This window comes from Triturus cristatus, chromosome 1_2 (assembly GCF_964204655.1).
Source record: "Triturus cristatus chromosome 1_2, aTriCri1.1, whole genome shotgun sequence".
NCBI lineage: Eukaryota > Metazoa > Chordata > Amphibia > Caudata > Salamandridae > Triturus > Triturus cristatus.
In genome coordinates this window covers 747251332-747277831 of record NC_140580.1, presented here as the reverse complement: position 1 = coordinate 747277831, position 26500 = coordinate 747251332, and the positions used below count along the sequence as shown (strand labels likewise).

Here is a 26500-nt window from a genome sequence, read left to right as displayed (position 1 = left end):
ACCCCATTGCTGAATGCCGTTCTATCATCATGCATATTTCCTAATGTGTGGAAAAAAGCTTCCGTTCTTCCATTATTGAAGAAGAACACTCTGGACCCCAAAGATCCTAATAGCTACAGACCGATCTCTAGGCTTCCTTTCCCCACCAAAATATTGGCAAAGGCAATGAACAACCAACTCAGCACATTTATCCATCTCAATAATTCTCTGGACTCATCGCAATATGGGTTCAGAGCTGATCATAGTACTGAGCTGGCTCTGTTAAAATCCATGGAGGAAAACAGAGAGTCCGTGGACAGGGGAGGAAATGCTGTACTCATCCTATTGGATCTATCCGCCGCTTTTGACATGGTCTATCATAAAGTGTTGATGGACCGGTTGTCTGAAATTGGTGTAAAGGGATCTGCTTGGAATGTTCTACATTCTTTGTTATCAAATAGGTTGCAAACGGTCGACCTGGGTGGTAATACATCTGAACCTTTTTCACTTCCTTGTGGGGTGCCGCAGGGCTCATCTCTTAGTGCAACGCTATTTAATATTTACGTGGCACCATTGGCTGGAGTTATTAGGTCCTTTGGTTTCCAGCTCACCTCTTATGCAGATGACACACAAATTGTGCTATCGCTGACAGAGGGAGCTGAAAAGGAGGCCGGGGATCATTTTCATGACTGTATGAGCGCCAATTCGATTTGGATGTCCTCCAACTGTTTAAAACTCAACTCCTCCAAGACCGATGTCCTAAAGTTTGGCAATAATCCCCAGGTGTGGACACCGGAGTGGTGGCCAGAGGACCTTGGTCTTTGTCCAGTACCCTCAAGAAAAGCCAAATATTTGGGAGTTCTGGTCGATAACAAACTTACTATAGGGGACCAAGTAAGTATGGTGACCTCAGCCTGCTTTATGGTTCTCAGAATAATCAGGAAAATTAAGATTTTCCTCAATGAGAGCAATCTTAGGACAGTGGTGATGGCCCTTATAATGTCGCGTCTGGACTATTGTAATAGCTTATATCACAATGTGCAAAAACAACACTTGAATAGGCTTCAATTGGTCCAGAACGCAGCGGCCAGAATGCTGTCTGGAACACCGAAGTTCGTTTCTGTTAAGGGAGAACTGAAAAAACTGCACTGGCTACCAGTAAAGCTAAGGACACGCTTTAAGGCTCTGTGTATTGTTTTTTAGGCCGTCAATGGAACAGGTCCTGAGTTTCTCAAACGTAAACTCCAATGGTATGTCCCAGGCAGGACGTTAAGATCAACGGGCGCTAACCAAGTGCAAGTTGCCTCCTTCAAATAAAGCAATTGGGGAGGTAGAAGCTTTATTCTTTGTGCCTCTAGAGCTTGGAAAGACCCCCATTTTCAGCTTAGAAATGCCACGGATCTTTTTACTTTCCGTAAGGGCTTGAAGACATGGCTCTTTTCTCAGTAGTACTTTATCAGCCACAGCCCCTCCAGGTAACCAGTATTTAGCGCCAGGACACCCCAGGGTAACAGTGCGCTCTATAAGTAGAAATAACATAACATAACATAACAGTTGGTAGCAAAGTGAAATATAAGTGTTAGATCTTCTTTCGCTAAATTGCTAGAGAACTTCTTTGCCGTAATAAGTCAATCCTGTGGGAGCAGGGTGGTGTCAGTACCCCCCACCCTAAGAGAAGCAGATTAACAAGTGGCCGTCCTAAAAGCATACTATAAGAACAGCAACTCAAGATACCTGGCGCTGTATTACAGAAGTGCCCTGGGGAAGCAAAAGGCGTTTGCGCCCACTTTGCGTTTCCGGGGCTCTTTGGTATTATAGAAGGGGCCACACACCATTGTGCATCCCCTTCTGTAATAGCAATAGTGCTGGCGCACATAAAACACCAGCGCCATCATCAAAGGGCATTTCCTCATTTGCATGGGGACATAGTCCTATGCAAATGAGAGGATCCCTTTACTACTGCACCCGCAACGTATTACAGGCAGAGGCAAAGAAGCTGTCAGGAGGCGCACTGAGAGTGCACCACCTAAAAGGTGGCATACTGGCAGTGCACCACCTGATGGCAGCCCTTGAGGGGGGAAGGGGTCCCATGGACCCCCCTAGACATCCCCTTACAGGCGGGTGCAGTCATTCACTGCAGTCGCCTGCAAGGGGATCTCTAATCCTCCTTAAACGTGCAGGCGTATTGCTGCCTGCACTGTGAAACACAGAGTGGCTTCAAAGCAGCTGCGCTGTTTTGCACAAGAATACGCTGCCACCAGGGCAGTGTAAGTTCACAGCTGTCCTGGGAGCAGCAAATTCATCCTAATACGGTGCATTTTCCTTGTTTGCACCGGGCGCACCTTTTAAAAGGTGCTCCCCGCGCAAACCAGGAGAATGCGCTGTATGATTGATATGGCTCCAGGAAGGGGCGACATTGCTCTCTAAAAAAACACACACGCATGTACACACAATCTCTCACACAATAAAAGAAGACTTTTTGAAAGTTCTGAAATACAAAAAATCATTAGTGGCTAAGCAGACGAGATTTTGAGAAAAGAAAACATTTAAAATAAAAGAAAGCAGTTGAGCTCATAATGCCTCCTGTAAGCCCTAAGGCTGGGGGAGAACTGGCTCAGGACAATTGCAAACATTAATAGTTAGCTTAACCTTATAATTAGTGTGATCATAGTCCTTTCGGACAAAACATGGAAAAAGGAAGATAAAAGAAGGTAACTGATGTTAGGTTAGTGACTTGGAAAATCAGGTAATTTGAAAGCTGTCTGTCTCTCTTGGCATTTTCTGGGCATCATAGCATCCCTGGGTCTCTTTGCATTCCTGTGCCTAAAAATTATTACTACTCTGTGTCAAGCAAATGGTTGGCAACATCAATCCAATGGCGTGTTGTCAATATTTACATTGTCCCGGTTATTTTAAAATGTGGTTTTGGTGATAGAGCATCAAATAGACCTTTTTTTAGACTGCAGATGAGTCATGACGTAGCTTTTATTGCATATCAGTGGGTGTTATTTAATGTATTTACTTTGCTGTCACAATTACATTTCAATTGGTAATGTATGCCTTTTTTGTTTAGGAAGTGCATTCTGTTTGGATGCCTTGACCCGTTATAAAGAGAGTGCTGTTTACTAATCGCACTTGCATGTTATTTTTTAATATTTTGCTAACATAATAACTTGTTATTTGATTAACCGCTCTTGTTGCTCACAAAGTAAAGATATGCATGCTCATAGGCCTTCTTAAAATTCAACAAAATATTAGCCCTTTGTCAAAAGTGTCTATTACTTTATAGGTTTGTCTCTTACAATGCAAATATCATCTTCTGAATCATTTTCATAACGCTATTCTTTGAGGGTATAACTTATAACATTAAGGTAGTCTATTTAGCAGAGAAGAAGAGTGTTTATATTGTTATAACTCAATATATTCCATTAGTATGTTTTCTTCCAAGGGTAGCTTGGGCAACGCACACACAGTCATCCAACTATTTACCCAATCCTTTTACTGCAAAAAGCTAGAATTGTTGGTTTTGCTAAGGCTTGTTAGGCCTGCCTAAAGCCATCTTCAGGTATCTCAATGATCTCATATAAATTATTATTTAACAAAGCACATTAAAAAGATGTAATAAGACTTAAACCATTCGCTTTCAGGTGTTTTTCACAGTTCGCCATTGTTTGCTGGACTGTCCTTCAAGGCAGGGCATATAAAGGATGGTTACGTTGTTCCATTTGTGTCCTGTTACGTTTTCGTGATAGGGTTAAAGTAGTCCTTTTGTTCACCTGTAGATGTGAAACGAGTAACAGCTTGTGTTGTTTGATGTGTTATTTTGCTGGCACAGCTACGTTTTTATTGCTGATTACTGGCGTTTTTTATTTAGGAAGTGCATGATGTTTAGATGCCACAAAATCACATGCCCACAGCTCAAATTAACAATTTATATTTCCCAATACTAATCCACAACTAATCCTTTGGGTTCCGGAGTAGCGTGCTACTCGCCAAAAAGCGCTTTAACACCTCATCAGGGGTAGTAAGAGCTATATAATACAGTTACAAATTGGGGCCGAAATGCCTACAAAGACATACATCTCACCACATGCCTAATAGGATAAATCGGAATGTCTAATTACCCATATTTGTTCACTCAAATTAAATATGGAGGCTGAGTGTTAAGAGGCCAGAGTCCCAGCATCTGGAATATTTTGAATCTAAACCATTGGGCACAGCCCAACTACACCGACACTGCCATAAAGTATAGACACTACCTCTCCACCCACTGTGTCACACTTCGGAAGTTTATAGTAATAAAAAGGCTGCAGGCAGCACCCTTTAGAACCTTTTAATAAATACATGAATAAGTGCAATAGACGTGATCTGGTTGTGGGAGAAGCTTGCACGCACTGATTGTGATGCAGTGGAAGCTTGCATTGGCCGGGGGGCCTGCTCTGTTGTGAGAAATAGTTGCACTCCGCTGACTGCGGTCTAGTTTACTGACAATAAAAATACGAGTCTGAAAAAGTGTTGCGTAAGAGACAATTACTGAGCAGAGTGAATAAATTTAGGTGAGTGATGGTCAACGGTACATTGGCCCAGACCAGACTGCACCTATTGTAAAAAAAAAAAAAAATAAGTAAAAATTAAGTACACACGTGGGTATATTCGGCTGCTAGGGGGTCACGTCAGATGAAGATTCGATTGTAGGTGAGGCAGTGCTTAATTTGAGCCGGTTCTTTCCAGTGCTCAGCACCGGCACTTAATTGGTTTCCGATGCTCGGCACCTAATTGTCAACACAATACTTAAAACAGTCTACCACATGGTGGCGCTGCTCATCTAATTTAGAGATGAGCAGGACAACAGTTGTTTAGGAATACAATATAGACTAAAATTGCTAATACCTGCCTCCCCAGCCATTTCTTTTGTTTTATGGACCTGGAAAAATTTGAAATTGTCGCATTTACATGCGAGAGAGATGGTTAGTATGTGTTTTGGCAGCGATGACAAGGGCGAATGGTGGTGCAAGCTGCAGTGGCTTCCTGGTCAGAGCACTGGCACTTAATATTTTACAAATTAAGCACTGAGGTGAGGTTTTGGGAGGGTTGACTTTGTCGCCTTGGAGCTCAACCTTCTTTTAACCCTGGTGTGGCCACTCCGATATCTAGGGATACGTGCAATGTGTGTTGCAATAGCTCAAATTGTGGTAGCTCCTTACCCCAAATATACTGTACGTGATTCAGTGGTGAGAGAAGCTTGCACTAACACGCGTGCCAGCTCTGACTATGATGTGTGAGGAGCTTGCGCTGTTTGGGGGTTTCCTTCTCGGATTGTGAGACTCTTTTCTTGCCTCTGCTAAAATGTTGTGCTTGGGATAAAGGTTTGCGCGAAAGGAGCTGTGCATTATTTGCTGCAGGCGCACAAAATGTAAACTGCAGCTGCTGTACTGATAGTGCAACCGTTGCACTACTGCTGCTGCTGCATGTGCTGTGCCACTGCTGTGCTTGTAACACTGTTGTTGTGGTGCTTCTTTCATGTGCGATAGAAATGCACACGGTGCATGCCTTTGCAATGCAAGTATTATCTGGAGGCAAGGTTGTACTATTGCCTTCTGCTTTACCAGTTGTGAGTGTATGAAAGTGAGCAGTGCAAGTGCAGTACTGCTTCCTGTGTTAGCCACTTTTAGGACAGTGTTAGCTGCTGTTAGCCTCATGTATTAAAAACAATTGCATACATATGTGCGCATAGAGGGGCTTCAGGCCAACCCTCTTCATTTATTGGCCAGTTCAACTGTTATTTAATTTTTGATTCCTCCCACTACAGCATTGGGTATTGGATCAGCCCACTTCAGCCATTGGTTCTCATGTACTGTGAGTGACGGTATTTCTTTCTCATCATATATGCACATCCACTTAAAAAAAGAAGTGCACTTCAGTGCAAAGGCTGCTGGGCCAATATTTTACATAGTCAAAGGGTTTTTTTTCATTTCATTTCTAATACTTTTCTTATTTTCTTTTAGTAATCCTTGTGTCTTTAAATTGCATCTTAGGGTTCCAGTAATCAAAGCCAATAGTACCTTTCCTTTCAGCAAGTGAGAACCATTTTTTCCTTAGGTGCATTAAAACTACCAAAAATGTTCTGACTATACCTTCTTACTAGGAAACACCTGTATTTTTCCATTAAAATAATATGCAATTGTATTGTTTTTAATTCAATTTTTATTGTAAGCATATGTCCACCTCATTTAGGTGGCAGTGCTGTTTTATTTTCCTTTTGAATTTTGTGGCATATGGTTGCACCCATCAGCTCTGCCAGTGATGGTTGTTTTGTGGTGAAGCTTGTCCTACTACAGCCTGTGCTGCGCCCATTATGTGTGTCTGCGGAAGTCGTACCCTTTTGCCCAATGGTGTGTGCGTGTAGGACATTGTTTTGTTGTCCTTGCTGAGCCTGTTGTGTGTGTGATGAAAGGTGGTGTTTCCTTTGCCAATTATTTCAATTGTTTGTATGAAGGAAACTTGCAACTTTGCTTTGCATGTTGTGTGTGTATGGTATGAGGCGTGTGCTGCTGTTGTCTGTGCCTGTTGTGTGTGTATGGTATGAAGCTTGCACTGCTGTTGTGACTGTTCTGTGTGTATGGTGTGAGGCTTATGCTGCTCTTGTCTGTGCCTCTTATGTATGTATGGTATGAAGCTTGTGCTGCTGCTGTGCCTGTTCTGTGTGTATGGTATTAAGCTTGTGCTGCTGCTGTCTGTTCCTGTTCTGTTGTATAGTATGAAGCTTGTGGTGCCTGTTCTGTGTGTGTGGTATGAAGCTTGTGCTGCTGCTGTGCCTGTTGTGTGTGTGGTATGAGGCTTGCACTGCTGCTGTGCCTGTTCTGCTTGTATGGTATTAAGCTTGTGCTGCTGCTGTATTTTCCTGTTCTGTGTGTATGGTATGACGCTTACGCTGCTGCTGTGCCTGTTTTGTGTGTATGGTATGAGGCTTGTGTTGCTGCTGTGCCTGTTCTGTGTGTATGGTATGAAGCTTTCACTGCTGTTGTGACTGTTCTGTGTGTATGGTGTGAAGCTGGTGCTGCTGCTGTGCTTGTTCTGTGTGTTTGATATGAAGCTTGTGCTGCTGTAGTGCCTGTTCTGTGTATGGCATGAACCTTGCACTGCTGCTGTGACTTTTCTCTGTGTATGGTATGAAGCTTGCGCTGCTGCTGTGCCTGTTCTGGGTGTATGGTATGAAGCTTGCGCTGATGCTGTGCCTGTTCTCTGTATGTATGGTATGAAGCTTGCATTGCTGCTGTGCCTGTTTTGTGTGAATGATATGAAGCTTGCACTGCTGTTGTGCCTTTTCTGTATGTATGGTATGAAGCTTGTGCTGCTGCTGTGTCTGTTCTCTCTATGTATGGTAAGAAGCTTGCACTGCTGCAGTGCCTTTTTCTGTGTGTATGGTAAGAAGCTTGCACTGCTGCTGTGCTTGTTCTGTGTGTTTGGTATGAAGCTTGCACTGCTGCTGTGCCTGTTCTGTGGTTATGGTATGAGGCTTGTGCTGCTGCTGTGCCTATTGTGTATTTGGGGGATGAAGCTTGCACGGGAGCTTTGCTTGTTCTGTGTATATGGAATGAAGATGGTACTGGTGATGTGCCTGTTCTGTATGTATTGTACAAAGATTGTGCTGCTGCGTTGCCTGTTCTGTGTGTATGGTATGAAGCTTGCGCTGCTGCTGTCCCTGTTTTGTGTGTATGGTAGGAAGTTTGCGCTTCTGCTGTCCCTGTTTTGTGTGTATGGTATGAAGCTTGCGCTGCTGCTGTGCCTGTTTTGACTGCATGAAAAGTATGACGTTTGTACTGCAGCAGCGCGAGCTTTGCGCAGTGGTACTGTGAGGAAAACTAGACCTACTGTTCCCTTCGGTGTCTAGTAAATGCAAGGCCATTGGAATGAAGCTATTCTACGGCTGTGGGAGTTTCCGCATAATCATAGATTTGCCACATTTGCTGCATAATGTAGCATTTGCTGCATTACTTGCAGATTAAAAAAAATCTAGCTCAAACGGATCACAAGTTACTAAACAAAAAGTGTCATGTGTAGGTCTTCTGCACAGTTGTGGGTCCTTTGCAGAAGTTAACACTTCATCCACCAGTAATCGATTGCTGTTTTCAAGTGTTAAACTGGTACTAAGTGGTTGCAACTTTGCTCAGACTGTCTTCATATTTTAAAATCCGAGATAACGAAATGATACCACTGATTGTGTTTTATTGTGTCTTTTCTTGCCACATAATTTTGTCAAACTTACCCCGTAATTTAGTCATCGATTGCTGCACAATTCCAGTGGCCCTGTTTACCTGTGATAGGAAGGTCTTGTATGGGTTAAAGGTGGAGTTAGGGCCAAGTATATTTTCACTGCATTAAGAAGAACCTGTTAGACGACAAGATTGTGTAACAGTGTGTTTTCTTTTCCTACCACGGTATACCAGGCACCGTACCGTGGAGAAAGTGGCTCCTGGGCCTCCGCCCCGGGCAGTAGCGCAGACGGCTTGTTGGCGCTATTAAGAGTGCCTTAAATAAATATACTCGTAAAATCCCTGCCTGGGTTTCGTCACGTCTCGTACACGTGTGGCACGGGCGCTGTTGCGGCGGCCACGGAAGAGATCTACACGTGTACATATAGCTCCGATTGTTTTATTTTGTTTGTAGAAGGAGGAAAAGGAAGAGCCGTTTTCCAATGAAAACCGTCGCATGCGCCAAGTTCCTTTCTGTTGTTCTCTGAAAAGCATCTCAAGGTCGGCTGGAACTGACTAAACACGTTTCACGAAAATGTCTTGGCAGAGGGAAAACATTCACAGGCTTAGACTTTTGTCAGACTGCTCAGGCATCGGCCCGAAAATGTTTATTTTTGTTGAGAAACGAGTACGGACGCCGAGTGCCCCCATGTCAAGGTTGACACTTACAGCCAGCGCTCTGCGTGCTGTGCTTCTGCGCCATACGTGCAATGTTGAAAGTGAAGCCGCAATGCCCAGAATGCAACTGGCAGAACGTGTCACATATGACGTGGGACCGCTGGCAGTCACAGCCCTAGTCATAGGTAGACTTTGCTTCCTTGTGCACTCGTGCAAGACCCACTTAAAAGACGCTGAAAAACGTAAATGCTTAGTCACCTTGAACATACACATATATGTGTTGCTGGTCCCTTCAGGGCGCTGGACATGCATGTTGTGGAGCAGACTGAGAGATCTCCAGCTCTCCTGTGTGAGATTCTCAATCTGTCCTTGTGTGTTAGCTCACACCACTCTGCCCTCTAGTGATGTTCCCTTTTAGAAATGGAAAAACAAGCACTGACCACACATCTCACACCTGACTTAGGATAAGTTGATGTGTGATGACGCAAATTGATGTAGGGTTCGAGGACAGTAGAGTCTGGGATAATGATGAGATGAATTTGGGTCTGCATTTAAGATTCTTGTTGAGTCTGGAAGTAAGGGCATGTTTATCTGACATGCTTGTTTTGGTGCCTCGATTTTCAAGTGAATAACTTCGCGAATGGTTGGGGTTGGGAGGTGTGCGGGATTTCTTATGGAATAATTTTCTGAAAACACGAGGAAAAGTGTTGCATGTGGTGGGGGAGATAGAGTGGCATAGAGTGGACAATCATAGACTGGAGTGTCATACAATGCAGTGGTGTAGAGTGGAGTGTCGCGGAGTGGAGAGGCACTTTCGCTCCGAGGGACGTGGACTAAAGTGTTGTAGAATGGAGTGGAGTAGAGTTGAATGGCATTTCTTAAAGCAGAAAAAGGTGCCAGAGTGGAGGTGAGTAGCGTGGAAGGGCATAGAGTGGTGTAGAATGTCATAGAGTGGCATAGTTGGAGTGTCGTACAGTGCAGTGGCGTAGAGCGGCATGTGATGGAGTGGCGTACAGTGGCCTTTAGTGAAGTGGCATAGACTATTGTGGGGTGATGTAGAATGGCACAGAGTGAAGTAGTGTCATTGATTGGAATCGGGTAGTGTCATACAGTGGAGTATTGTGGAGTGTAGTGTCCTTGAGTGGAGTCATGTAGAGTGTTGTGCAGAGTCTCAGGATGGAGTGGAGTAGAGAGGCCTTTCGTTAAGTGGCATAAAGTGTCCTGGAGTGGCATAGAGTGGCACAGAGTGGATTGCAATGACGTAGAGTGGAGTGACATAGAGTGGCATACAGTAGAGTGGAGCGGCATAGAGCACAGTGGCCAGCATAGAGGGGAGTAGAGTGTCATGAAGTAGAGGGTGTGTTAGAAAACTGGTATTGCAGACAACACATTTTCAATTGAAATGAACATTACATTTGCACAGATATACAATTTTTCTGATAACATTACAGAGCACATAAATGATAATGTGTGGAAGTGGTATCACCTTCTGTATACATTTGTTTTGTTCATATTAAAATATTTGTTTCCACCACACCACAGAAGTACTACACATGTACTTCATTAGTGCTTTCCTAATTCTAATATATTCTGAAATATTTGCATAGTGGATTTACAGACATGTAAATGTTGTTGTTTGCTAGAAAAATTACCATCGTACAGCCTTCCTCCAGCACAAACCCTAGTACCCTGCATGATTGTCACATAAATCCTCTCACTTTTAAGTCAAAGAAAGAAAAGTAAACACCAAGCCCCATTGGAAGACAGAGGCCAACATTTGACCTCTGTCTTTAAATGCACAGCACACGTGACAATATAAGAACAAAATGTAAAGGCCTGTTTACAGAAAGTGAGTACACATGGAAGAATACAGTAAACAGGTTATGCTCCACATGAGGAACAAAGTCATACTGATCAGCGTAAAACAAATTAAGCCAGCAAATTCAAATCAAGCAACTGTGACTTACAAAACACAAACCCATTGGTAAGCAATGGGATGAATTTATTCCCAAGGAAGCTTTCTGAATGTCTCTAAGAAGTCTTTGCAAACCAGGCAGATGTGATGTTTGGTAGGCTTCAACCTAAAAAGGGATGTGGGGAGATAATAGGAGGGAATAAGATAGAGGAATGGGGGAGGAGCCTTGTATATGGAAAAGTTTTGCAAAAAAAATCTATTATCTCACCAGATGGAGCAATGGGACACTGTGCGTGGCTGGCTTTAGACGCGTTATCCACTGTGGGAGGGCATGGGTCTGTGTGAGTAATCATATGAGTTACTTCTGTTCTGTGTCAGTGATAATACATTCATGCATATTGAAGGGAGGGTGGGTGATCATATGAGAGGTGTAGGTCCTATGCCCATTAAAAAGGACTTTGTGGGTGGTCGATCACCTGGAATGCTGTACATAACAGTGAGGGAAAACAACAATGTGATGGGTGGAATTCTTGAAATTTATGGTGACCAACTCACTGCACGTCATTAGACACAGTTTACAGTCCTGGGCGTTTGTGTTCGCCTAATGCTTTGGGGATGCATTAGTCTTTGTTTGTTTATTTTGCAGTCATTAGACTGGCGTACCTGAGAGCAATGATTTGTAGGTAAAACATTCAGGACTGGAAACACTGTCTCTGGTGATATGGAGGTGAGTGGGCATCCTAACTAATCTCAGCCACTTGCAATTACTCAGGCCATATCCCTATCCCATCGCAATGAGCTCTGTGACCTGTAAATTACCTCTTAACGGTACAGGGGCAGAGCCGGTCTGGTATATAAGCGGCCATATCAATGGTGTCCTTTTTAAGGGAACTATCCAGGCTGTTATCTTATTAATGGTCCTGGGGAATGTGCCTTTTCAATGCACATCACAGGAGATTGCATGTGCTCTCTTATGAAGTGTAGTTTCCCAAACAGGTTATCTGGACTCTGTGAAGCTTAGGGTGGTTTGATACATATTACGTTATATGTGTGATGTTCGGAGGGGACCTGGTCTGGCAACTAGAACATGCTTGTTCCTTTTGCACAGAACCAAGGCTTGTTGCATGTGGCTGATTCCTGTTTGAAGTCTGTATTTGTATTTTATGTATTTTCATTAAATACTTTCCACAGTTACTTAAAAGCATTGTAGTAAAAGCTCCTTAGATACAACCTTGGGATCAGTAATCATACTACCCATCACCATTAAGGTAAAATCATTATTCAAAATAAGCGTTCTAAGTGTGAAGTCACACCACAGTGGACTGGAATGCAACCATGAACAATTCCTGGAGATTAATTCAGGACTTCCACCCATCACTTTTATCGTTTTCTCTATGTTCTGTGTGCACCTCCTGGGACGCATGCAGAACAATGTGTAAAGTTTTTTGTGTGCACTTTACTCAGCTGTGCAATGTATATGTGGTATGGTTACTTCACAATACATTGGCTGGTTGGTGCGCACAAGGAATGTTTTTTGGGCTTTGTGGGGCTTGTGAACAGTATCAGTTTAAGGATTTTGGGGGTCCCTGGCAAGAAATATTTTGACAACTCCTGATTAAACTTATTACCCATTTTTCTGCTAATCCCAGTCGCATGTTGCCTAACAATATAGATGTATATGGTAAAGGTTAAGATAAAAAAAAAATACACAAAAGCGAGGTAGAGAGAAAGTTCACTTTGCCAGTGGACCCCTTGGAAGTTGGGGGCCCTGGGCAATCCCCCATTTTGCCCCCTGCTATCTGCACAGGGCCTGCGTATGCCCACTGACATGTTTCTCCTACTTCCCATGAGCAGAGCCCACACTGCTGCAGCCACACCTCCCGGCTCCTCCTAGTTGCATCACCAGCGCACACTCAGCAACCTGTGCTCGGGTCAAATTCCTGGCGGCGCAGGTAAAGCAAACAGCACTTCCTGCAGCTGCTCGGGGAGGAGCCGGGGAGAGGGCCGGATCCGTCCGCAGGCTCTCGGAACCGAGCCAGCACCTGCACCATGAAATCCGACCGGGAGGAGAGCAAGCCGGGTACGTGCCGAGTGGGGGGAGGCGGGGGGAGCACCTCCTTGTGTGCCGGCCTGCTCGCCAGGGCCCTGCCTGGTGCTGGGGGTCATCAGTGGCAGAGCCTCTCTTCACAGCTCCTGGCCCCGCTGGATGACGTCAACTCCTTGCAGTCTGTCCTCAGTATTCATTCAGTGAGTGAAAGACCCCCTCCCCCCCCATCCCTGTTTCATCACTTGGGGCAGCTGACCCCCCACCCCGGAGTTGCCGCACAGTTCGGTGTTGTTCTTACTGGAACAAGTTGTCTGACCTGTCGGCGCCCCGGGCGGCCCCGCCCACTTTTGAGCCTGCAGGTCCAGTGGGCACGGGTTCTTTCTAGGCGCTTAGTTTACTGGAAACAAGTTTGTGCGTGTGGTCTCCACGTTAGCTTTTTTAAAGTCGGTTGATTAAGTTTGCTTTTAACGCCCTGCCAGGCGTTCCAGTTGACTAGGTGATTTCTGCGGTGCTGAGTTGTAAGGCATGTGGTTTTTGGGCTTTATGGACTTTGGTGATGCAGTTGCTACTTAACGAAGCTGGGGAAAAGCTACAGATGGTAGAACATATTCAATGTAAAACAACTATTGAGTTGAACGATGCGACGGGAATTCTCGACAGAGGAGTTTTAGTTGTTCCACTTAAGTCATCGTGTTAACGACTGAATAAGGGAAAACACACTTTTGCACTTGCGCTATCTCTTCAGTTGTTTCCGGGAAACACACACTGTGTTCACCCACCCTCCGTGACTCCTAGCCCCTACGTGTTAGCAGAAATCTAGAGATAAAAGCACTGCTGGGAATTTGCTATAACCGGATGCCATGAGAGGCGATATTTTCAAGTCCTTGCCTAGGTGCGTTCACTCATGTCTTGGCAACGGTGTGTATATATATTGTCCACTCCTGTGCGACTGTCTGATTTCTGTCACTCTAGCTTTTCCTAAAAATCACAGAACATAAAACCGCGTATCCCAGAGTTTTTAACCCTGCTCTGTGGGTGTTCTTTAAAGCATTGTGTTTCACGCATAAAGCGGTCGAAGTTGTCATTCTGTATGTTAAAAAAAAAAAAGCGGTAAGTCAATTTGAGCGTTTTTATTACAAGTTTTTTTCAAGGGCTGGTGGATCGTTGGAGTTTCATTTTGCAATATTGTGTGAGAATTAACGCAGTGCGTCGGAGATTTACGGTGCAATGATGTATGTGTCGTCTACCCGCGAATGCCAAGCAGATTAATTGTACTTCCGCAAGTAGATATGGGCGAAGAGGTGCTGAGATGTCGGCAGTGAACGCTTTATTGTGCTGCATGTGGGTATTTGCACTTTGAGGTGCCATCTGGCGCGGCTAAACACACACACGTAAATCGGACGTACAAGGAAGCAAAATGTAAGTGTTTACGTTCATGCATATCTAATAAAAATCCAGGTGTATGGGTCATCAGGCCAAACGCCCTAAAATTAAGTTTACGCGTATTTAATAGCTTAGAGCATGAGTGACTCCACGTGAAAGTGTACTGAATACATCCCAGAGGCGCAACTAGAGCCAAATTTCGGGGGGTGGGGGGGCTAAGAAAAATTTCGGTGGGGGGGGGGGGGGGGGAGGCGCTAAGAAAAATTTCGGGGGGGGGGGCTGAATCTTTTAAGCCATAGGCAGAGTGGAGCTGCAGGGGCTCTTAGAAGGGGTGAAACAACAGCGAGGCCTCATTAACATACAAATGGTCTTTTAAAGACCCGTGAAGTGCTCGGGTGCGGCTGTGTGGGTGCCGGGAAGCTGTCTCATCCCGGGCTGCCACACACACGGGGGGGGGGGGGGGGGTGAAGCCCTGTGAGTCCAATGGGTGTTGCGCCTGATACATCCTAAATGTTGTCCTATTACACTGCACCATGGTTATCCAGGAATGTCCTACTACAGTGCACTGTATAGGCCCTCAAAGCTAAGTTCTGTTGTTGCCATGCACTGCAAAGTCAGTGCCCCCCCCCCCCCCCGTCTAGTCTACTGCACACATCTTTAATGTACTGCACAGATCTGCGGTACACTATATAGTGCGCCACTGCACCCCTAGTAAAGTGTGCTGCATGTAATGTCAGTACTTCTGTAGAACAGTGCACTGCATAAACCGGTTCTTCTGGCTTTTCTACTGTGCACTGTGTAGATCTTTAACACTGTGCTAGAAGGGTACATTGCATAGATCCTACATTCTCTAGTAGTGGACTGCACTGCATTGATCTTAATTGCTGGGCCAGTGCAAAGTACTGCATAGCTCTTCAATGCTGTGTTTGAGTAGCGTAGCGCTTGAAATGGTTGCTAGAACAGTACACTGCATATACATTTAATGCTGTGCTAGAGCGGCGGCTGGCACGTCACCTGAAGACATTTTCTGGTATCACAGACATTTGTAAAATGTAGATGTGTGACCCCCTTAAACCCAAGGCAGCAGCGGCTTAGATCACTCTATTTATAGCTGGCGGCATCATTTGTTCGCGTTTTATTTTTTGTCACATATCCTTGCGGTAAGTTAAAAAAATATATATATATTTGTATCCGCTTAAAAAAATTATAATAATTGCATCAGCTTATTGAAACCCCCCCTGTAGGATTTGTCAATGCTTATTCAAGATTGAAATGTGATAGCCAACATAGAAAGTTGAAAATCTGACTTAGAGCCACAAATAACATAAACGTGACCAAGTTTGATCAACATGTACCATTAGGAGTTGGTCCAATAGTGTAAATCGAAGACAATCTTATGGCTTTATACCACAGTGAATGAATTAATATATACATCAGCCCCCTTCAGTCTAAAATATAGGATTAAGGCACTCTCCCCTATTGCTGTCTATGGTCTGTACAGTTGAGAGTACATTCTTGCAGGTTTCTAAAACAAAAACAAAAAATGTTGACAAGCCTCACTTGTCTATAAAGGGCCAGGAAGGAATGTAAAAAAAATAATCACTGATGCCAAATCACCCTCAGCGGTCAAGTCCTCTTGTCAAAATAATTACCATGGGAGGTATGTGCTGTTTTAAAATATGCCTCTTTTCCTAACCCAAATCCCACACTTACCTGGAATATGTGGATTTTGTTTACTAACCTTTAAAATCTGGCTGGACATTTTAGATTTCCTCACTCTTAAACTGGCTTTGCCACCTGGATGCAAATTAGCAATGAGCTGTATACATTCTCTATCACTGGAAACCTTTCAAACAAGAGTTTGCTGCACCAACTAAGTATGTAGGGGCAAAGTACTTGTTCATCTAGCGAAAAAAAACTTTCAGAAGTCTAGGGTTTTGCTCGCTCTACGTTGTAATTGTACCTTTATGCTGGGGAAATAACCAGACACAGTGTAATTTTGGATGGGTTACTCGTGTGTTAAAAAGCCATCAGATGGCGCCTTTGCAGGCAATAACTGCAGGTCCATTACTGGTGTTTCACTGCTGTCAAAAACTGCAGAGGGCAGCCTTTCCGCTCGACTTAAATCTCTCACCAGGAAAACCATGCTAAGGGCAAACCTAACAGCCTGAAATTTGGATGCAGCAATAAAGCTGCTATCGTCACTTTAGTTTTTGATACAGCGGCATTTTTGACAAAAGAAAAAACTTGAAGTTCTCTTCCTGCAAAAAACACAAACTCCCCAAACCATCTGGGATTCAGGAAGGCTGCAAAGAATTGTCTCTTTCTCTTATGATCCCACGATGAGCAGACAAAACTGATTGCCACAACTAGGAGGGATGTGGAGCACTGATCTCCGGATCATACCCACATGAAATTGTAATACATTTCCCAGAGGGTGGTAGACTCGAGCGTATGCCTCCCTCTTGACCTAATCCTGTCTTAAGCACAGCTATGCCGTCGCAGAGACCCTGCATAAATTGTTTTGTGTTATTCACGCAGAGTACCGAGACACTTCTCACGTAGGCCATCCGTGCACTAGCATCTCATAACCCTAAGCCTCCCATTTCTCACTCCTTTCGCTTCACTAAATGCTGAGTCACAGTGACAAAGAGGGCCAGACTGGGAATCAAAAGCAGCTCTGGCAAAAATGTTTAAACCAGCCATGTTCAATTCCTTTTCTGCCCCCTTTTCATCCATCCATCCATTCTAATTCACTCATTCTTTTCTCTTTTAACTCAAACCCCTCTCCGCCTGTTGCACTCGCCTGTAGGAATCTGAGAGAGTGACTGGGGCACGAGCCATTACCCTTTAAAAATGGCCTCCAATCACTCCAGCCTACCGGGGAAATGCCCGATGGAATAAATGGACAGTCTAGCCCTGACAAAAACCCACAGTAGGATCACAATTCTGGTTCTCACACACGTCCTCAAAACACTACTCCGAGTGGCGGTATTACAGACACACTCTTCCACCCAAGATCTGCCACGGAGTAGCGTGCATCATGTCCGAAAAGGTTTCAACACCTTCTCAAGGATATAAAGCTCTATAACTGCAATCCAGTGCCTACTCCTCTCAAGCCGCTCATAAGAATTCTTCACAGCAGATCACCACATTCTTCTTCTAAACACAAAGTCACAATTTTGCATTGATGGAACAATTTTGAAATAATTCATTATGTTGGTCCAATCTAGTAGCCATGTTTTGAAGATAACCTGATCCAAGACTTTTCCAATTCCTATTCCATATTGGGTGCCAGACTGCTCTGTTCTGTCATCAACAAAATAGCTGACACCACTCCACTTTATCAAAAGCTGGATGTGGCATGATTGTCTGAAACCTGATTTGCGAAAGTTGCATTTCATATGTATCTTCTTCTTACCATTTACCTACCCTCTTTATTTAGAAATGGATGTTGACTCATCAGGAGCAAGGAATCTCCACCACTAATGCACTACCGCTAAGTTTTGTTGTGTCTTGAGGTTGCAACTTGATTTTTCCATTAAAACATATGGTGAGAGGCACAAACTTCCAACTTCATCTGCTGCAGAGCATTAAATATGTAAACCCAGTCTTAGACTTGCACCCTGTGCTCTAGACCTTAACTACCTCCAGACTTGATTATAGAAATGTCCTCTGAACTGGTCTCCCAAAAAGCCGCTTGGTGCCCGTCAAGGCTTTACTACATACATCAGCACACAAGATCTCTAGCATATGCCACTCTGGCCTCAATAATTTACTCTTTTTTTCATGGGATCCTTATTGACATATTGACTTCTGACTGAATTTGTTCTTGCTGGCTTTCTTCACATGCAAGAGTTACCACTAACAATCTAGAGAATGTTGCTGATAAAGCTGTCATTTAGGGGATTGAGGGGATCTCGGTAGCATAAAAAACCTTTGCAATTCCAATTCAAAGGATCTTCAAATCGGCCAGTTTCAGGCAGGGTTTCAAAGGTGTGGTGCTCTCCCCATGAGCCGTTGAAAAAAATCAATGTGCCGCTCTTTAAGAAGCCCCTTGTTCAGAAGTACTATTCTAGTTGACTAACTACCTTATCGCAAACCTTAAGATTGGTTATTTAGTTACCACCATGTGCTGTCTCCTCCGTGGGTTGTACTCACTTCCTTAGCCCTTGATTCTCCTTTCTCATGCGTATCCCCACGCCGCTGCGTGGCTTCAAGGAGATTATCAGCCTCTATGCCCAAATGTATTTGCTCCTACCCAGATAACCGCTTCCTCCATAGGTTGAAATCCTAATGGCTTTCTTTTCTCCTGTGCTTTATTATGCAAGTGACTTTTGCGCTGACATCTTCTTGCCCACTGTTTATTGCAGCATCCTTCTCCTGACTTTACTTTTCCCCCTTATAGACATCCTTTTGAATGCCCATGGTGTGCCAGCTACAGGTCACCCAGCGCACCTTCTTCCAGTTGTTGCTAGGTGTTTATTTTCCTACGCATTTACTGTTTGCTCTCTCTTCCCTAAGTAACTTAGGCTGATGGCCTTGGTGTCTGAGGCCTCCTCCTTGACAGACTCTAATGTATGCTGTCCTTATTGTGCTCTCCTCTGGCCTGGTCTTCTCCACATCACTTTACACACCTCATCATCCGTTGCCTCTGACCCACTCGAAAGTTTGTAGCCCTTTCCCCCGCGAAGTAGGCGTGCCACCATCAAATGCTTGTGGTTGAATTGCCAGCGTTTTCAGGTCCTAGTCAGGGCCGAATCTGCAGGACAAGTGTACTGCCTGTTTTTTGTTCATATATTGCTGTCTGGCTAATAAAGCAGATTTTTTTTTTCTACTGTGAAATTTTATTTATCTTGTCAACATTTTAGCTCAAGTATGCCTAATCTCTCCCTGTAACTCATGCTTAATGTCCTGACACGATCATGGATTCAGTCCAACATAAAAACGCCAAAATAAATACATTCTGGCTCGGTTAGTGTGTGTGTGTGTGTGTGTGTGTGGTGTTTTGTTTTTTTTTAAAGGAATTCCTAACTGAGATCAGTGGATGGAGTATAATTTAAAATTAGTTATAAATTGGTGATGTAATAGTAAATATGAGGTGAATCACCAGATAAACCAAACAATGGCATATCCTAGACTGTTACTCACTGAAGTAAATGTCCAAATCTGTTTTGTATAATAAGCACTATCTGTACTGTAAATATGTCAGTATGCTTATGAGTCATGTGTTTGAACTGGATTGTCCCCGTCACCTGTCTACTCAATGACCTCATCTCTATGCTTCCATAATGACAACTGAGTGTGATCCATGTAATTGTTGCAATGTAGGGCATTTCTTGTCAAAGTGCTTTTGCTAATTCTTAATTTAAGAAACGTAAATGTGTGTGTGTGTGTGTGTGTGTATATATGTGTGTGTGTGTGTAGATATGTGTGTGTGTATATATATATATATATGTGTGTGTGTGCGTATGTATATACAGGGAAGTTAAAATAGCCCCGATTTTAGTACTCATGTAACCAATTTGAAGTCAATTTCACGCATGTCCCAAAAAGTAACTCATGTTATGCTAATGTATACGTGTTGTTACATTTCCTATTATACTTTTTATAGTGTTAAACAGTACAGTTGAGAGGTGTTGGTCGCTGTAAATAGAACTTGCATATTAAGTGTATCTTGTAAACGTAAAACTGCAACAATGGCCCGTTGTCTCTTCCAACACACAATTGATGCTGCTCTGCGTACAACGCAGCTTTCGTACACACCCTGTCTGCACGTAAATAAGATGTGTTATCATCGCCGGTGGCTCGTGTGATTCGACGCTTTTGCGTTCTTCGCGTTAAATCTCCCTGTTATAATTCTGCTCCCGCCAGAAGCTCTCGGGCAGCACTGGCATGTCCTGCCCTCCGCGGCCAGCAGCATCCCTCTTCTCTCCTTGGCTGCTCTTCTGCGGTGGCGGTCCTTCCTCTCTTTCATTCGGCACACAGTCTTGCGCCGTGGTCCAAATGATGCCCTATTAGTTTTGTCTCTTGGATGAGGGTTGGGAGTGGAGCAATACATCATGTTAGCGAAATCTATGCAGCTGTGTTTTTCTGCTGTCGGCAGTGATAATCCAAGCGCTCTTTCTGCGTCGTTCAGTAATTGGATGGCATGTTTCACCCTTAATATAAGCAGATTTTTTTTCTACCTCAAGACACTTGTTTATATGATTTCTGAACTGCCGTTGATTGTTTTTTATGTGCACAAGAAGATAACCTAGTTTAAAGGTTATCACAGAGCGTAAGTTGAGTGCAGCTGCAGTTGCCCATCCTAAAAACAGGCCAGGGCCCCAGACTGCTCGTAATGAGCTGTCTGAGTGTCTGTCTGTCTTTCTTTCTGAGTGTAAGTGGCCCTACCGACAGTGAAGCTCACGCCCGCAGATCCAACTGCCCACCCGGTATTTGTCATGCAGGCCTTATTTACAAGTGGCACCTGTTAACAACGCTTTGGAGGATAAGGGGTAAAAGGTCCCGATCCCTTACTGGCTGTATATTGAGCCAAAAATTCCCTTCTTTGACGCTTGCCCTTGACAGGGGGAAACCCCTAACGTAGATAAGGTTCAAAACAGGATTGTCAGGGCAAGTTTTGTTTCCTATGTTTTTTATGGAAACATTCCAATCACACATTGGTTCATTTTATGGCTTTTTTATATTGGTGTTGTCACTCTATCCGTGATAGTGAGTGAAGGAACAGACAACACGTGTTTCACCCAGTTACATGGCCATCTGGCCTGGGGCTTCCTCAGGGCGGAGTAATCTATAATAAGTATCGATCCGGTCGTCTTAGTAAAACGTTTTTTAAGGATTCTCAAATAGTTACGGGCGTAATGCCACTCCAGGTTGTCAGGAGTGGCATTACGCCCGTAACTATTATACATATTATACATTACTCCACCCTGAGGAAGCCCCAGGCCAGATGGCCATGTAACGGGGTGAAACACGGGTTGGCTGTTCCTTCACTCACTATCACGGATAGAGTGACAACACCAATATAAAAAAGCCATAAAATGAACCAATGTGTGATTGGAATTTTTCCGTAGACCACAACTTGGAATTCCTGGTGTTGCTGCAGTAACCTTTGCCCAGTGCCTTGGCCACAGTGTCTACTCTACATAGCTTTTTAGAATGTGGGATGATGTTTTGCATAAGTCGAAGTTGGCCACCAAGGGTCTGAAAGTGGCCCAGCTCAACTGCCTGCCTGAGTTTATCCTACTGAGGGGGGCGGTGGGGAGAGGGGGGGGGTCAGCACACACCAAAGGTGCCTACGAAAACTAACAAGCTCTGGAAAAGCCAATGCGTCTTGCCATCAAAAGGTGATTTCTGAGTTTTGCCAATGCTCTTTTTCAACTGACATTGCTAAAAATAAAACAAATCCAAAATGGCTGCTTGTGTGGCACAAGGCAGGCACACATTGGGGCCCATTTAAAGTGACTTTTCTGAATGAGAAAAATGATAACAATATGGCCATGGGTGCATATCAACACACACGCAGATGCATTACCAACTATATTGGAATGCTTTCCTTATGGGGAAAAACAATCCTACCATGGCCACGGGTGCATCACAACTCAAGCACATACATTAGTGGGCATCTTGAAATTGTTTCACTAATAAAGCATATTCCACAATGGCCGCCAATGCACAGGTATGCTTCATAAGACTCCTGCAGCCGTTTTTGGAAACAACTTGATATACCATTGTAAGATGGCAAAGGGCCATCTTAAAATGATAAATTAAATTTAAAAAAGTATTCCAATGATGCTGTGCTCAGAAGACATAAGGGGAAGACCTGGTAGGTGGTTCAGCTGACTGCCATCTTCAAAGCACTTTCATTTAAAAAAAAAAAAAAAAGAATAAAAATAAGTACATGGTATGGGCTGGGGCGAGGGAGCATCTGACAAGTGAGGAGGGAGCAGGGAATAAGGCGTTGTGAGAAGCCATGAAACAGTGTGGTGAGTGAGGGAGAAAGAGTGGATGGTAGAGAGACCAAGGAATGCAGACACCCAAATGCAATAGCAATTCCCTGATATTAGCTGTGAAAAGATGCAACTCATCCAGTCAGAAACATGAAAAAGAAGAAATTCTGTAGAGGTGGGTCAAGCACAAAATCAGGGAGGAAAGGTATCAAATTAGGAACAGATAATTAATCTAGACAAGAAAACATCACTAGCAAAAGGCTGACCTAAAGTACACTCTATGAGTTTTATTGTAGACAGAAGGTCTTCAACAGTAGAAAATTAACCCCTTCAGTGCCCATGACGAGCTGGACTCGTCATGGGCCGCGGTGGCGCTGTGCCCATGACGAGTCCAGCTCGTCATAGACCCCGCCCGCTAATACAACGGCCGGCACAGGGCGGGGAAAGGGGCGGGCACTGAAGGGGTTAAAGCTGTCTGTAGGCTAGACCTAGAAATGGCAGTTCACTTCTGTTTTTTTGCCCGTACCTTGTTACTCCATTTGGACTGAGTACCTTTATATGTTTTCCATATAAATTACTTATTTCTGGATACTCTTCCACTTCTGTCTGCCTTTGCCCCACATTTTTGTTGACTTTCTTCTGTTTTTTTAGGATCTTTGTTTGCTAACAGTGGGTTTAGAGGCCTCACATTGATTACTATTGGTTGGCTTCATCGTCGTTTTCGTATGCTTGCTTCTTTTTGGTCATCTGCCAATAGCTTCCTTCCTCTGCGCATTTTGTTCCTCCCCTTGAGCATGAATGCATTATTTTTTACCTGCCAATGCTCATTTGTTTTAGGTACTATATTTTTCTTTGTTTAAACACTGTACTAGATTGCATTCTTTTTAAGCTGAGTTTATCTTGTACTTTCCCCCTCCATGTTCCTCCGTCATCCGTGTAACTTGCCTCCACCTGACTGCCCTCCCTTCCTCCTTCCCTCATTTGTGTTGCTTGCCTCACCTGTCTTCTCTCGTCTGTGTTGCTAGCCTAAAATCCATTGTTCTCTGTGTTGCTGCTTGCCTCCCATGTCCTCCATCCTCCTTTGTTGTCCTGTTTGTTGCTGGCACCCAAGTGCCCTCCATCCTTCTTTTGTCTGAAAGTTGCTGATTTCCCTCAGCTGCCCTCCTGCCTTCTGTTGTGCACGTTATTGCTTGCACCCGCCTGCACTCCCTCCTATTGTTGCCCCCACATGACTTCCCTCCTTCTGTTGTTGCCTCCACATGCCCTCCCTCCTTCTGTTTCTGCTTACCTCTCCCACTCTCTCTTTTCCATGTGCTTGCTCTATGCCCCTCCAGCCCACCTCCCCCATGTTCTCTTGTTGCCTCCCCTTCCTCTGTGTTGCCTCCCTCTCTGCAATTTACAAACAAATTCTATGACGCTGACCACACTGCCAACATCATAGCGCTTCTCTCCCATACCCCAGATGTCCATGGTACCCCCTACCTGCCCTCCCTTCCTTCATGTTCGGTGTCATCCTGTCAGCAATTAAAAAACAAGAAACCAATAAAAGCCAATAGGCAGGATAAAAGCCCATAAAGTGATTACAGCATGTCTTGCAGAAGGCACATGCGCTGCCTAGGCTCGACCTAAAAAGAGCTATGACGTGGCCAGCACTGGAGGCGTCATAGTGATTTGTTTTCTTTCTTTCTTTCAGTCATGCTGAACAGTAGCTGTGTTGCTGTACATAGCTAACAGAGGTTAATAACTCTCTCGTAGGTGAGACCTATTGGCTTTTCCAGTACTTAAAAAAAATATATATAATTACCTTTAACTGGATGCTTTTATGATTTTCTATTACCCACAGCTGTGTTGATCTAGTGGCTGTGGTCGACTAAGTTCCTAAACGCAGGAAGCTGGGAGGCTGCTTATCTAGGTGTCTTAAAGCATTAATTGATGATGTAATGACATTGCTCAAACAGTTCCCAGGCTTGTTGTCCTCATTATGCCTGATTATGTTTACTGATGTTGCCAAGCTTCTCTGTAGAATGAGGTGCTCGTTTCACATGGGCAGTGACGCTCAGTGAACTGCCAGGGTGTGCTCTCATGTCCTTTGATCTCCCTGGAATGGAAACACCTAGCAGCAGTATTAGTAGCAGTACCTAGTATTAAACAAACTACATGACCTCGTTCTTTGTTTGAGCTGGTTCACAAGTGTGTGCTTTTCTGAGAAGTGGTTTGCCACCAATATTTGTATTTTCTTTAAAGGCCCGTACTAGTTGTTTTTGCCTTTACCCTTTTGATTATAAAGGTGACTATATACCCATCCGTTCCCCAGAATTTCCTTTGGTATCTGTGTCGAAAAAATTATGCGGCACATTCTGTGGCACGAGTGTTATGTCATTTTAACAAACATGAATACCGTCTGGGCAAAAGGTTCACGACGTTACTAAAATAATACCCAATTACAACAATGAACAACTGAAAGCTGAGCAATTAACATTTGAAAAAGGCTTGCCACTGTGCAGCACACGATTTTCCATTTTTAAAGTAACTTTTGAGAAGTTTGAGCTAGAAACCAATATTTTTCTAGAAATCTCCAAATTGCATTGCAGATGGTGGATTATTTGACAAGTACAGTAAAATCCACAGCTTTGCAGAAATGCTCATTAACTTTCAAAATATAGTTAAACGTTATTGTACATTTAACCACGCCCTTTTCTCGCCAAACCAGTTTGCTCTTTATGCTGATGCCTGTGCATTCCGTACCACAAATGTGCTTACTGCCTGTCAGCAAAAATGACAAGTATTTCTTCTATCCTGACTCATCCGTTTTTCTATACAATTTGCAAAAATAATTCACTTCAAAATTAAACACGTAAACCAGCAGCTATTAATCCTGCCCTCAGTAATTGTGTTGACTAGAAGTTAGAATACACGAGAGAAGTTATGAAGACCCTTGTCCTCTGGCACTTCAAAACCCAGAATTTCTTTTGCAAAATCTAATGCAGTAGTGTGGCGAATATTGCACTGGCTTGTGCTTTGAGCTCAGTGGAGACCGGAGCAAATAAAGCATGCATTTAGCCTTAACAAAAAGGGACGTTTCATTATGCCCGAGTGTGCACGAGAAGTGCTCTGGGATAGAATTTCTCTTTTATCACCAAGCAGTGCTATTTAAGGTGCGTTGGGCCCCTTCGATCACAATACTGGAGGTCTCACCGTGAGTCATGCAGGATTTTGGTATGGTAATACCAGTGGCGGCCAGTATGACTTGCAGTTGGTGAGGGTGGGGGAAGGTCGCACTGGTTGGCGAGGGAGGGCGGAGTCTGGGGGTGTTTAAGTAAAATTTAAAAAAAACGTGCCTTGCAGAGTCCCACGCCACTTCCGCTCATGTCCGGGTCCTGTGTTTCCCTGCTGCTCGCATGCTGAACAGGAGGCAGCCACAGGCAGCCTCCCGCGCCTACCCTAAGCCAATCACGCTCTGGCCCCTGTAGGGAGGCCATTTTCTCTATGTAGGCTGCATGCAAAAGGCAGAGTGCGCATGACTGGTTTGGTCGGCCCCAGAGGGCCAACCAAACAGTCAGGGCCCACAACAATCGGCAAGCTACTCCTCCACGACCCTGCCACCCCCAACCAGGCATACCCTTCAGTGGAAAAAGTGTAATATTTTACTTGGCATAAGCTGCAGCCATTTTGGCTGTGGTGTCCATTTTCTTTCCTTCATAATTCTCCCGTCCTCTGTTGCTCGTCTTTTTCTGCCTGTGCTATCTGTTTTAGTGGACTTCCTGACTCTGCGAAAAGCAATGTACGTGCTGAGAGTTTGTAGCTGCCAGTACACCTGTTAACTGTCAATCATTTCTGCTGCCATAAGCACTCCTGCTCTCCCTCCCACTTTGCTGACCAAGTGGGTATTCATCTGCCCTTGTTTGTTGAAATCTATTTCAAAAACTTGTCCTTCCTATTTCTGTTCACATGCTTGTACTGCAGAAAAACTGTATAAAAGCTCTGTGTTCTGTGACTTCAGTCTACTACCTCAGCCAGCACTTGAGAGAGCTGTGTGGAGTTGGTCCCACTCATGAGTGATTAATAAACTTGTTATTTATTCCTACTCCAGTGCTGATCTCTACTTTGTTGTTTTTTGAACCCGTGGACAAAAGGGTGACCCTGCACCAGGGTACCCCTAAAAAGGTATTCCTCCACACTTCTGCTTTCTCGCACTCAGAAACATGAAACAATATTTAAATTACCATTGCGAGAAGGCAGTGGGGCGACGCTCCTCCACCCTGGGTAATACGGCACCCAAAAGATGCTGGCTCTGTGGGGTATGTTATTTACTGGGTGCAGTAAGGAGAGTACCGTAGGACCCTGCAGGGGG

At 44.2% G+C, this 26500-nt stretch overlaps 1 protein-coding gene across 10 annotated transcripts in view; it reads left to right on the top strand.

The window, feature by feature from the left end:
* Positions 1-26500, top strand: part of KAZN (kazrin, periplakin interacting protein) — a 998377-nt gene that overhangs the window by 502591 nt on the left and 469286 nt on the right. The window contains exon 1 of one of the 10 annotated variants that reach the window (XM_085608674.1): positions 12664-12844. The exons of 5 other annotated variants lie outside the window; for them this stretch is intronic. In XM_085608674.1, the coding sequence (XP_085464800.1) occupies positions 12814-12844 (31 nt within the window). In that variant the 5' untranslated portion in view covers positions 12664-12813. Of the gene's footprint in view, positions 1-12663; positions 13012-26500 lie in introns of those variants that run through there. 4 more of the 10 variants (XM_085608677.1, XM_085608671.1, XM_085608672.1 and 1 more) reach the window with 4 other exon arrangements.